The 13,710-nt window shown below is 36.1% G+C and overlaps 1 protein-coding gene across 1 annotated transcript in view; it reads right to left on the bottom strand.

Moving 5' to 3' along the window:
- LOC131960003 (CDP-diacylglycerol--glycerol-3-phosphate 3-phosphatidyltransferase, mitochondrial) overlaps nt 1-12,919 on the bottom strand; it is a 31,871-nt gene extending 18,952 nt beyond the window's left edge. Inside the window, exons 1-3 of the mRNA XM_059325212.1 lie at nt 11,899-12,919; nt 10,551-10,668; nt 4,018-4,228 (exon numbers count right to left, since the gene is read on the bottom strand). Coding sequence (XP_059181195.1) covers nt 4,018-4,228; nt 10,551-10,668; nt 11,899-11,959 — 390 coding nt within the window. The 5' untranslated portion in view covers nt 11,960-12,919. The remainder of the gene's footprint in view (nt 1-4,017; nt 4,229-10,550; nt 10,669-11,898) is intronic.
- Between the last annotated feature and the right edge of the window lie 791 nt (nt 12,920-13,710).

The raw sequence follows: 13,710 nt of genomic DNA, 5'->3' as shown, positions 1-13,710 counted from the left end.
TACTTTAATTTCTAGGTTGTTAGTAAACTACTTGTTGTGCACCACAGTCTTTATTCTTGATAGAAGCTCATGGACAAGGGGGGCATTTAAGGTTTTTTACGAAAATATGTATATTGTTGTATATTTGAGTGATGAAAAGAATCAGGCGAGATAGATTTTTGCAAGGGAACTGTCTTCAGTTTACTGTAGAATCACAAGTAAATGATAGAAAGCTAATAAAAAGATTTTTTTTAAAGTGTATAATACTATGTCAGATCAACAGTCCAGAACTCAAATACAACATATTTTCATCTTTTAATGATATAATAATATACAATGAAGTTTCTATGCTGCTCAATTAAGCATCATTTTTAATAAAAAAAAAATAAGATATAATAAACCTCCATTATATTAAAGAGAAAAAAAATCCTCCAAACTAAAAATCTATTTATAATTCACAAAAAGTAGGAAAAATAGCCTATAATTTGATTATAAAGCACGAAAAATCCTCAAAATTAGAAATATAGTAACAAAATCTCCGGAAGCTCCTGAACTATTATTATTTTTTTATAAACTATATTTGATTACACACTTGGTGTAGTTTTAATTCCAGTCATTCTCTTTTCATTTTGCTCAGGGCGCTACAAATGTTTTGGCTGGCACCAGTGTAATTATAATTAATTATAACATAACGCCAAACATCTCTGCAGCAATTAAAGACAAAAACACTTTAAGGTGATCTATAAATATATCAGTACAATGTGACTCAGATAAAGACTTCCCGGCTGTCGATGTTATGGGTCAATAAATGACAAGTCACACCCATAAATAAAAATATATATTTTATATAACACAAATGATGACTCACATGAGCATTAAAGGTTATTTGTGGTATTTTTAGACATAGTTTCTTGTACATGATAAAACTCTGTCAGCTAAACAAAGCGTTTGTTGTAGCTGCTGCCGCAACAGGAGCGTTTAATCTGCAGCAGATTCCTGTTTCTTTGTTCCCGGAGCTCCTGAATGAGCTGAAGTTAGAGGAAACATAAAAGGATTCCAATGTGGTGACACACAGCAGGTGTGGGGCTACGTAAAGAAACAAAAACTACATGATCCAGTTTGGAGCTCTGGAGGGTTTGAAGTCAAACTGTAAATTGGCTCCCCTCTGAACGACTGAAGTTAAAGGTGCAGGGTGACGAAATCTTTATCATTGTTTTAACCGACAACGTAATCGCCCCCAGCCGACTTTTGCCTACACTGCAAAAAAGCCAACTTGTATTTTTTGGCCTAAAACAGTGATTATAGTTGGTAAAACTTGGAAATATAAATTATTGACATTTACGGCAATAATGTAAGTTAGCACAACAAAGGAAGCCAGTTGTCTGCTCAAAAACAAGTTTGTGAGTTGTTTAGGGCTGCAACGATTCGTCGACGTTGTCGACAAAAATCGATAATAGAAATAGTCGACAATGAATTCCATTGTCGACTATTGTCGCCAGACGTGTTTTTCCAACAGAGTGAGGCATCTCACTTCATTACAATCTCTGCCGAGTGCGGCGTCCAACACAGCTACACGTACCAAAACTTAGAAAGTTTGGGAGCATTTTAGCCTGGATACGGCCAATAAAAAAATGACTTGCAAGGTTTGCAAAGCAGACCTGCGTATCACGGCAGCACCTCGGCGATGCACGAGCATTTAAAGAGAAAGCACGTCGGGCAGTTGAACCAAACGGAGTCTGACTCGCCTCGGTAAGATTCAAGTAACATTCAGCCGATACGTTTTGTTTATAAGCGCTTTTTTTCGCTTTAAAAGAGAGCTTTAACGTTATGTCTGACGAACGTATTTTAAATTAAATGCATGCAGTCTGAAGCAGAGAGCCAGCATGGAGCCTTTCTGCAGAAGAAGCAGATGTGCAGCAGCAACAGGCTCCTCACTAAGTCAGTACTGGTGCTGGTCTGTGATATGAGGTTCCAACAGGTGAGCCCAGTTCAACCCAGACTACATCCAGAACCCAGAACCAGTTCCACCCACTTGATGGAGCAGAAATACAGTTTTATAAAACACATTTTCCTGTCCAGAAAAAATGGACAGAGGTTTATTTATTTTTTGTATGAATCAGCAGCTGAATTGTTGAATAAAAGATGCATTTTTCATAAGTACCCACCTTTCTTGTGTTTATTATCATTTGCCACATATTTAAAGCAACTTCATGCTAAATTTAAGAAAAAATTAATAATTATCCGATTAGTCGACTAATCGTTTCAATAGTCGGTGACTAGTCGACTATTAAAATAGTCGTTAGTTGCAGCCCTAGAGTTGTTGTTACTTACATCTTTAAGTTGGGGTTCACAACAAGGGACAATAGTTCTGCTAACTCTTATTTCTTAGCGAAAGCTAGCGGCTAATTGATGCTAGCGGTGCTGCTTGTTACAGCTACAAGAGTAGCCATTAGCGTATCAATGCTAACTCAAAATTGTGGTCGCAACATTAGCTGACATTTCATAGCGGTGTTACAATCGTGCCAATTCAGCACATTGCAGAAGTTAGCAGAAGTAAGGATTAAAAGTTATTACAATGTAAAATTATAAGTTAGTACAACTTACAGTTGAGTTGACAAAAGTCTGAATTCAGAGTTGAGCAGACTCAAAAACAAAAATGATTAAAATATTTAGTTTAATTGTCCAACTTAAAATATTATCGAAGTTTGTTGCCTTGAAATTTTGAGTTCACCCAACTTTACTTTTTTTGCAGTGTACAGCGCTAAGGTGGAGACACTAATATCATATGAAACTAGAAGATCTAAAGAATTCATTTGGTAACAAACATGTCATGATATGTAATTGGGAAAGGAGCTAAATAACGCTATAAAGTGAGGCAAAAGTTCAGCAAAGGAAAAACTGGCATGGTCATTTTCAAGAAGATATCTGAAGTTAATGGGTTCTGGGTACCAACGAGTCTCACCGTTACAGACATGTATCCTATTCTCATGCAGTTTTTCCTCATACCGCACAAATGTGTTATTTTCACCTACTGATTTTTAATTTTCTGTATACTTGGGGTCCCTAAAGAGTCTTCGAATTGCATTCATTTAAACTTGACCTCACTGTCTAAAATGAGCTGCTGTGACCTCTAGAATAATCACAGCTTCATGAAACTTTACAACCACAAACAAGAGACCTCCTGCATTAAGAGGATGGGTGGCTTTGCTAGCTATATTGATTATAAAGGAGGTTTCTCAACAGTTTCCAGAACAAAAGTGATTGCAATCTAATTGCCGAAAATTGTAATTCTTGCAGAAATCTCCAAAATGTCAAAAGTGTTTTAAACCAAATCACAGCATGGAATTTTTTTTATGTTGTTTTGGTGTCTTAGTGTGGAATTTGAGGATTTTTTAAAAATAAGTTTTCTTATCAATTCTAGAGTTTAGCACCAAATCTGTGTTGCAAAAGACAAGAAATGCTGCAACAACTTATGAGACATAATAGACATAACAGGCATAAAGAATGGACCTAATATACTTCCATCATAATGTTCCAAGAGCTTATAACTCTAATTTGATTCTAATTTGAATAGGTGACTAAACAAAATACATTGTTTGTTGCTAGAACAAGTTGAACTGCTTTCCCCCCTAAAGACTTCCTATCCCCCCTAAAAAAAAGAAACAATTTGGGTCTCAAAAGGTTTAACTGGTAAAAGAAAATAATTTCTGGAAGTTGATATTTTCTTTTCAAGCTGATATATATTTAGCAAGTTGTAAGTAGTTGCATCATAAATATGCAGAGGAGATAAAACACTTGAGGTGAACAATTAACCTGCAGCGGGCCTCTCTGCCAACTCACGTGACATAAACTCAACAGGTCTGCTGGGAAATTAATACTTCCTCAAATACCTGAAACACTTTCTTTGGTTCGTTTGTTACATCACAATGATGAAATGGAAAATTTGACAAAGACAATATTGGCAGCTGTCTGCCTTCATTTTTTTAATAATTCCTCTGCAGATGAACTGTGAATGTTTATTTTTAGAGTGACACCGACCTTCATCGTCTGGTAGAACTGGTCCGGGGAGGTGAGGATGTGGATGTGGGCGCCCGGCACCCTGAAGGCGGGTACGTGCTCCGCCATCCATCGGAAGTGGCTGCAGAGGCCGTCTGTGCCCTGAGCACCAGCTGACCCGGTGGGCCTGGAGACGTGTCGGGGGGCCGGGTCGGCTTCAGCCAGGAGGGGGGCCAGCAGCAGCACTGAGGACCTACAGGAAACATGGAAAATTAAAGGAAATTGTTTTTGTGTTGGTTCAACTGAAATCTGCTGAAACAAGACTTTAGAATAACTGGACAGTAGAATTGAAAAAATGTGGATTATTTTGTTTTTTTGAAGCAAATTGTAACATAAAAAAAACAAAAACAAAATCAGAACAGTGCTCTGAAGCAGTTTTTCCATTAAAGTTGAAGTGAAATTTGAAGCGAAATTTGAAAATGTTGCATTAAAGAAAATGCGAATTAGGGACGTTTCCATCAACTGGTTTAGAGCAAATAAACAAAGCTGCATTAACGTACTTTGGTCAGAAGATGACAGTGTAATGTGTTGCTGTAGGATAATCCGTCAGTAAACGGGAGAAGAAGAGAAAAAACAACAACAAAAAGGAGGTTGCTAATCAAACAACTTTGTCTTCAGGAATTAGATTCAATTGAGCAACTTATAATTGTTCTTTAATGTCAGGTGATCAGTCATGTAAGGTAAATGTTCGCTACGTCAGAACAGAAGCGTTTCCATATTCTGTTTAGAGCATTTACTATTTTTTGAAAAAGACAAAAACCAAAGCCAGAGAGCGTAAAAACTTTTATGGAACTTTTCTTGAAAAGTTTTATTGAATTTCTGTGTTTCCATCAAGCTTTTCTCATCCAAATCTTCAAAATACTCAGAGAAATTAGTTGATGGAAACTTGAGACTTGAGAGCGCGGACCTCTGCCAAAGTCAATGGCGCCCCATAAACATTTTAATTAACAAATGTTGCTTGCTTTTGCCTGAAAAAATGACTGGAACAATCAATTTCCTGTTGATAACCTAATCAATTAAGTGTTCCTTTCACTTTAAAAGCTTCAGATGCTTGATATGATTTAACAGTGTGTGTTTTTTCTGCCTCCGTGTCCTAAACTTCACCCCAACCCCACATCCCTTTACTCTCCACCGAACAATCACAATCCGGTCTGACAATGCAACCACATTAAATAACAACAGGGTGGAGTGTGAACCTCAGACCTGACTGTGACCTTAAGCTGAATTCCTTCATATTCATTACAACCAGAACACACACTTGTGCTCGCATACACACGTAGTTTACATTTGGGTTTGGATTTAACCCACAGAAAAAGTCTACAAGAAGTCGGAGGAAACTCGAGTCACGTAAAAACAAAAAAGCTCAGGAATTCTTTGCTGAGTTACAACTTTTGCAGTAAACACAAAGAGGGGATTTCCCCGTTTGTTTGGGCTTTGAGTCCGATCATAAACTCACAGATCAGCCAAAGAGCTATAAAACAACTGCAGCATGAACCACAAACGACCTCATGTCTTTTTACAGCGGTGCAAATTACAAATGTTATCTAGGACGAGAACATTGAGCTTGGACCGCTCAGCTGAACACGAAGCCTTTACAATTTTCTGGAAGCAGATAAGAGTGTGACTGGAGATAAGAAACACACTTCGAAATTGCATAACAACTGTTCCAGCTTTTTATTTCACGACTGAGCAGAACAATATGAAGTTATATAGAGCTACAGTGAAATAAAAACCACCATAAGACCTGTAGAGCTAAATAAAGAATATTTTAGCAGCGTGGTGCACTTCGAAGAACAGTGATTTCTTGAAACTGAGATGAAGTTAACTCCCTTATATTTAATGAGTTTAGGGGCTAATTTGATAATGCAGCCAATGAATAGGGGAGCTGTTTACTTTGCTCTGTGACTGCACCAAATAGATCCACTTGATTTGGAGCATGTGACGGGACACAATGCTGTCCGTTTGTCTTTCTCATAAGTCAGAAATCCCCCAACTGGAAATCTCTTTAAGTTGTAAAATCAGTTACATCCTCATTTGTCTCAACGAATAAAGTCTCAGGGGAAATGACAAGTGGTTGCTCTCTGATTTTAGACCGCAAAATGTGTTTGAAGTTCTTGGAAAACTGGGGAGAAAACAGGATAAGAAGGAAGGGACTGAAACATATAAGAAAAATTAATATTGAACAGTCATTCATTCACTATCCATAACTGCTTATCTGAACAAGAGGCAGAAAATCCTGGGGAAAAAAACAAAAAACAAGGTTTTTGATTGGATGCTCAAGAATAAAAATAAATTATTTTAGATTGGGTAGTTAAGGGATGAATGGGATGTGGGATTTAGGGTTGAGTACATTTTTTTTTATTTTTTTTATTTGTCCAATAGGTGGAATCAATATAGGTGAGGGTATGATACTTATACATTTTTATTCATTTATTTTCTTATTTTATTTGTTCTTAATTCTGTTGTTTGACATTGTTATTATTATTATTACTATTATTATATTTTACTTACTTTTTTTGGCCTTACTGTATTTATACTGTATTTGCTCAATCTGATGATCATGTCATACTTTGTTTTTTGTGATTCAGCTTATTTATCTTGTTGTATATTTTTATTCTGTTTTGTTTTATTTACTTATATTACATTATTTGTTCTTAATTCTGTTGTTTGATATTGTTATTAATTTATTTATTTTTGGCTTACTGTATTTTTATTTGCTTAATCACATAATTCTGTCATGTTTTGTTTTTATGATTTATCTTATTTATCCAGATGTATGTTTTGATATTTTACGTTTATTAAAGAAGAAAAAAAAGAAAACATCCCCCTTTTCGGATATTTCTGTGAATAATGATTCACAGTAAATATATTTGAAACAAAGATGGCTATTTCAGTGGTGTAAGATTTTAAAAAAAGATATTCCTTTTTTCAGCAAAAGTGTAGAGCAAAAAAATGAACTAAGCATTATTAAAATAACAATAAATAGTTACCAAGAAATATTAATCATAGGAAAAAAAATAAGAATTTAAACAAGAAGAAATATAAAAATAAAGAACAATTTAGACAGACGTAACAGTTGAAATTATACCATCACACAGAGAAAAAGCACATTTTAAAAAAACAGCAATTTGACGACTGTAATATTAAATGTCAGAAAAGCTGTAACATCAAGATGTATCCATATTACAAAAACAAAACATGAAAGTACATATTGTAATATAAGTGACATAAATACATATCATTGTGATACCACCATGAAATCCTACTTGTTGACTCTGTTTACACATTTTGTAAGTGTTCCAGGGTTAAATGCTGGAGGGGCTGAAGGTGCGATTACATTACGAGAAAAAGAGATAAAGATAAGACTGATATGTAGAGATGACAGATTCTTCTTTCAGGCTCCAACCTGTCTACACACACAAACTCAAGTTTCCTGAAACAGACACATGAACCAGTAAACTACACTTAAAACCCAGCAGCCTATTTTTGAAATTTCTTTTTATTTAACACATACATTTTGCAATATTGCAGTAAAAGAAGATCTGCTGGTATGTGGTGTAGCACAACAGCTTTAGCATCTAAATTGTGTGTGTGTGTGTGTGTGTGTGTGTGTGTGTGTGTGTGTGTGTGTGCGCGTGTCCCCGATTCCATGTTTTATACAGAGCAGAAGCGAAGCAGAATAACTAATTACATATACAACTAATTATAACTAATTTCCGTCTTGAACAGGCAGCATGAAAGGGGCAACGGCTTTCCCGCACATGACTTGAAGGCTCTTTTACACACAGTTCCCTGTAAATTTTTGGGATAACTTGAATGTTAGCAACAGTGTCAATATTTAGTAGAGGTAGGGAAAAATCAATACAGCAGAGTATTGCAATATGTTGTGTGAAGATATAATATCGGTTCATGGCCACCAAGTATCGGTATTTAGCGTTCCGCCGTCAGTATTTGACTTTTTTTTTCCCCCGAGGCTTTAGTGGGCTCACTTTAGGAATATACTGGAGATACTGCTATCATATGAAGCTAGAAGATCTAAGGAATCTATAGGCAACATGTGCGTCAGGATATCGTGTCGAAATAACGCTGCAAAGTTAAACTTTTTAATGTTTCATTCCAAAAAAATTAGAGCAGTGAAGCTTAAAGTTGAGGAAAGTTTGAGAAAATGCTGCAATTGTTGTCGTCCATACATGTTTGATATCGGTTAAGTTCAGTTTGACTGAATACTTTGTTGGTCAGTCTGTGGATTTGACTCATTGTGGAGAAATAAAAAGACTGACGTGAGATGAATAGACTGAGAATTTTTTCTCTTTTTTGACAAAACAATTCTTGATTGAATTTAATTTTGTGGATACAAAATGCAGTTAAACAGTTAAATTGCATTATATTGTATCGCAATAATCTCCATATCGCAAAATGCTTAAAATCACAATAACATCTTATAGTGACTCAAGTATCTGGATAAAATCGTATCGTGGGGCTTCTGCTGATTCACACCTATAAATATTAGCCAAATATGCTCGTACGTTATCTGAAGCCACTATTTCAGGTCGTCCTTGGATATCAGCCTTTATAAATACCAGCTCTTCGACATTCTGTATTAATAAATTGACATATTTTCCACTGTGGAAATGTCGATTAGCCTCTACTCTAAGCTTTGTTGGGCATTAATAGAGCGATTCATCCTGAGAGGCAACACAAGTAGTTAAAAATGTCCTTATATGTAATTTGAGGCCACTTCTTCATGTCGTCCTCTCACTCATTAATAGTTTAAGGGTCTGGCACCAACCTGGGATTTTGATTTTTTTATTGATTTTTTTAAAGTGTTCCCACAACATTGTTTAAATAATCTAGTAAGGATCTTTAGATTAACTGAGGGAAGCAATCAAACAGAAGTTCTGCCCATAAGACCGGAAGTTAGACAACTATTTGTTCTGTAATCAAAAATGGGAAGTAAAAGGTGGATAAAGGTCAGCTGAAATGATCGTGGTCATGTTCATAAATCATAGGATATTTCAGTATTGTGATCATCGTGACAGGCTGAGATATTGGTGGTATTCCTGCTACCATTCACACATATGAGCTCATGCAGGAAATGTTCCTGATCATTTGAGGGTCAGGTTGCAGGTGTGTGAAAGGGGAAACTAAAGGAAAAACACAGGTGTAAATAAAATAAATGATGGCTGAATTCCATTTAGCTGCTTCAGTCTCAGGGGCCTCGATGCTTAACATACAGTGGTGGAATGTAACTAAGTACTTTTACTCAAGCAAGTACTGTACTTAAGTACAACTTTGAGGTACTTTACTTGAGTATTTCCATTTTATGTCACTACATTTAGCTGACAGCTTTAGTCACCTTTCAGGTCAAGATTTAATATAAAAAACCTTAATAATTTAAAAATGATTAGCCTTTTTCTTTTTAATTAAACATCACAACAGTTCATTAAGTAACTAAAGTGAGCCCTACCGAGAGAAACATAAATGCATCAATAATAACCCAATAATATATTTGTAACTGTACTACCTCATATTACTGAACCCGACTGTTACATTTTCAGTTTGCACTTGTACATCAGAAATTGCACTGCTTACATTTGCACTGTTTTATCATTATTATTGTTGCTTTTTTATCATCACATGCTGCCTTAAATTTTGTTATCTTGTATTTTTTTAGTATATATATTGTATATTTTTTAGCTTTTACATCGGTTGGCATTTTGCAGACAGCAAAGCAAGAAATCAATTGTACAGGTAAAAATGTTTTCAACTGTGCATATGATGATAAACACTTTGAATCTTGAATCTTGTAATATGTAAACTAGTGGGGTCATTCTGCTTAACGAGTAATTTGACTTTTGACACTTTAAGTACATGTTCTGATACTTTTGCACTTTAACTTCACAAAGTTTTGAATGCAGGACTTTTACGTGTAGTTAAGTAATTTCACAGTGTGGTATTAGTACTTTTACTGCAGTAAGGGATCAAAATACTTCTTCCACCGCTGCTTGACAGGGACACTTGGCTCTAACAACCTTCAGTAAAGTCCCAGCTGTGTTTCCTGCTCAGACAGGTCAACATGTCTGCTGTGACCTGCTGATTTCAAGGAGTTCCTCTTACTAACTCAGCCTTGTGACGCTGATGAATGAAACCACCCTTAGTGTCTCATGAAGGTGAGGCTGTCAGAAAGATGACAGTTCACCCGTTACATAAACACCAAGAAGAACATCATGTCCAAACTTCAGTTATGGAAACCTTTCACTTTCCCTGAAGGTTAGCTTCTGTTTCTGACTCATAACCGGATCAAAATGAGCTAAATATTGACTTTTAACGCTTCACTTTCATGCAGAATACGCTACAAGTTTGTGGTTGGTGATTTTGAACCAAAAACACCAAAACAAAACATGATAAGTGCGATGCATTAGCAGTGACAACATTAGCAGAGCATCAGAGCTTCACATTGAAAACGTCAGTTATCCTCCCTGTCTGTGTCTGTGGGGCTGAGCCGGGTCTCTTACCCTCCTCTCCGGTCCCGGGCGCGAAAAAGCCGGTCAGATATTCGGGTGAACACCCCGGCGATGGCCGGTGAGTACACGGAGTACACCAGCCTCCTCCAGGACATGGGAGCCGCCATTGCTGCAGCAGAGACAGACTTTGAATTAACTTTATTGACACAACAGTGAGCTGACAGACACAGTGTGCAGACTGCAGCTGAGATAAGAGAATGAGGAGCCCTGTACTGAGCAGTGCATGTAATATTTTATCTTATCTTACTGCAACAAAAAGGAAAGAAATCAGAGAACTAATATTAAAAGGGTTGTTTATATATGTTGTGGAGGTTAAAATGACCTCTAGTGGTCAACCTGCAAACTACATGTTAACTTCAGTTTTGTGGTTGTATTGGTTACATTTACCCTGAAGCAGTAGTGGGTAACTAATACATTTACTCAAATACTTTGAGGTACTTGTATTTTACTTGAGTATTCCCAATTTATGCTACTAATTCACTGGAATTTGGAGGGAAAATATCTTGGTGCTGCGTTAGATTACACTATGTTTATTTGATAACTTCAGGTTTTTTTTTTTATTTTGAAAGAAGGATGGATTACTGAACAGGCCTACAGCACTGGGGCCCAAAGTGTTTGTTCACAGAGAGGCACAAAAAGACTACAAAGAGACCAAAAAACGTAACAGAGAAGCAAAAAAATCTGCAAAGAGACTCAAAGAGACTAAAAGCAGCTACAAAGAGACAAAAATTAACATAAAACAACTAGAAAGAGACAGAAATACTACAAAAGTTTCAAAAATAACAGCAGAGATGTAGAGCAGCTGCAAAGAGACACAAAGTGAACGTAAAGAACTGCAAAGAGGCACAAAAAGGCTTAAAAGAGATGAAAACAAGCATAGAAAAGCAAAGCAACTGCAAAGAGACCAAAGGGAACATAAAACGACTACAAAGAGACAAAAAAAGACTACAAAGACATTAAAACAACCACATAAATGTAAAGCAAGTTCAAAAGGGGCACAAGGAGACTTATAACAACTATAAAAAGGAGCAAAACAACCACAAAGAGACAGAAAACAACAGCAAAAACAGGCTGAACAACTATAAAGTCTGTGTGTCTTGCTTCTATGCAGGAGAGGTGGTGGAGCCTTTTGCATGTCTGTGCTAACTGCCTCATAATCTTGTTTTGCAGATTTAACAGGACTGGAGAGCTCTTAAGGGAAAATTGTGATTTTTGAACTGTATTATTAATAAAATGTATCACCATTGCTTCTTCTACTTCAGTTAAAGGTTAGTGTTAGAAAAATAGCTTGAGGAAACCTTTAAAATTAAATTATCTGACACCAACCAAAAATCCTTACCTATTTCTCTGCGCAGATCATTTGATGGGGAATGATGAGCAGGAGATGTCCAAGTTCTCATTTTAACATAAGTTTATTACAATACGTCAAGAAATGAGCTCTGGGTTCACTTTACACTTCCCTGTTACACAGGAGACAGGTCTCAGGTCATGAAGTCTGGACCCGTCTCATTTCCCTCAAACTCCTTAAATACTAACATTGGTTTACTCAAAAATGAAGATATATTTCTTCCAGGAAGTGCCGCCTCCTTGATACGCCGATTCGTCAGTTTTAATCAATACAGGGACACGTCATGTCAGCGGGCAGCAATCTTCTGCCCGGTACATCAAGTCCTGTGTCAAGTGTCCTGACCTGCTAACAAACTTGTTAACACAAACATTCTGCCTTGTTATGTCTTACAGAGATATAATTGGAGACATAGATTTTGTAACGTAAACATGTATTCTAAAATCTAAAATATGAAACATACAATATATTCTTTGTGTCTTAATCAGTTTAAGCAAATTGAATATATGTATTTAAAGTAATCACAGTTTCTAAACCAACATTAACACACAAACATAATCATTGTATCAAAATCATATTGTATGATTAATCCATAATTGCATAGAGAGAGATAGTACAACCAAGGCTAGTGGATTACGCATGCATAGTGACCTTCACCACACAGAGACAGACAACAGAGACAGAAAGAGAGACAGAAAAAAGAAACAGAATATTCAAATTATTTTAACATTAGGATACCTCCTCTGACATGGTTCTGAAGTGAACATTTCTTGTAACGTTCCTGCACTTAACCTTTACTTCTGTATCACCTGTCAAAGGTGTGACCTCAAGCTTTCAGTGCATGTTTTCAGTCATGCAGTGCGAAGTATTTAGTGTACACAGGTTATCCATTAATCAGTCATCCTTTGACTTTAAACATGCTCCACCCAGTTGATGCTAATTACAATACTGTAACAACACTGTCAGAGGGCTGGTGTATAGTGTGGAGTGAGCAGTGATAATGATGTTATTTTAGGTTTATAGTTGTTTAACATCATAGTTGTCTTTGTTTACTTTGATTTCATCTTCCTATTCTAAAAGCTCTGGGGACGTTTTTATACTTTATTTAAGTATTTCTATTATCTGCTACTATTTTGTTAATAAATATTGTTAATTTTACTCCACTGTATTTACTCTACGAGACAGCTTAACTTCTGTAAACCTTTAATACAAAATGCATTGTGTTGTATACAGTTTATTAAACTACCCACCAGTATACTGAACAATAACTGCAACCCAATAATTAAACAACCCAATAAAAAAAGTATTTAATAATAGTTCACCACATGATAAACCACAACATGTTCCAGAAATAATAATCACACAATACAATACATAATAATATACACTGACAGAGACCAATCTTCATAATGAGTACTTTTACTTTAGGAACCTTAAGTGCATTTTTGCTGATTTCATTCATACTTTCGTAAACTTTGCATGTAACAGAGTACTTTAGGTCAGCAGTGCAGCCGGCTGTTGCTCAAGAGCACTGACAGTAAGTCAGGTGCTTCCTGACGCGACATGAGGGCCTGAGGGACATTATCTCAAAACATTAGCGTGCGTGTAGTAGATCAAATGTTTATCTACTGTCATGTTGTGAAGAGGAGAATGAAAGGGTTGTATACTCCTGAAGCCTGATGTTAAGGTGAGGCTTTATTTATTGATCGTCAGTGGGAGAAGTTACAGTAGCACAGACTAAAGGGAATGGATTAAATATTTAAATTAAATAAATAATATAACTTATTTAAGAATAAGACGTTCAGA

The sequence above is a fragment of the Centropristis striata genome, chromosome 21, assembly GCF_030273125.1.
Source record: "Centropristis striata isolate RG_2023a ecotype Rhode Island chromosome 21, C.striata_1.0, whole genome shotgun sequence".
In the NCBI taxonomy this organism is placed as follows: domain Eukaryota; kingdom Metazoa; phylum Chordata; class Actinopteri; order Perciformes; family Serranidae; genus Centropristis; species Centropristis striata.
Note: the sequence above shows the minus strand (reverse complement) of the source record. Positions and strands in the feature narration are given on the sequence as shown.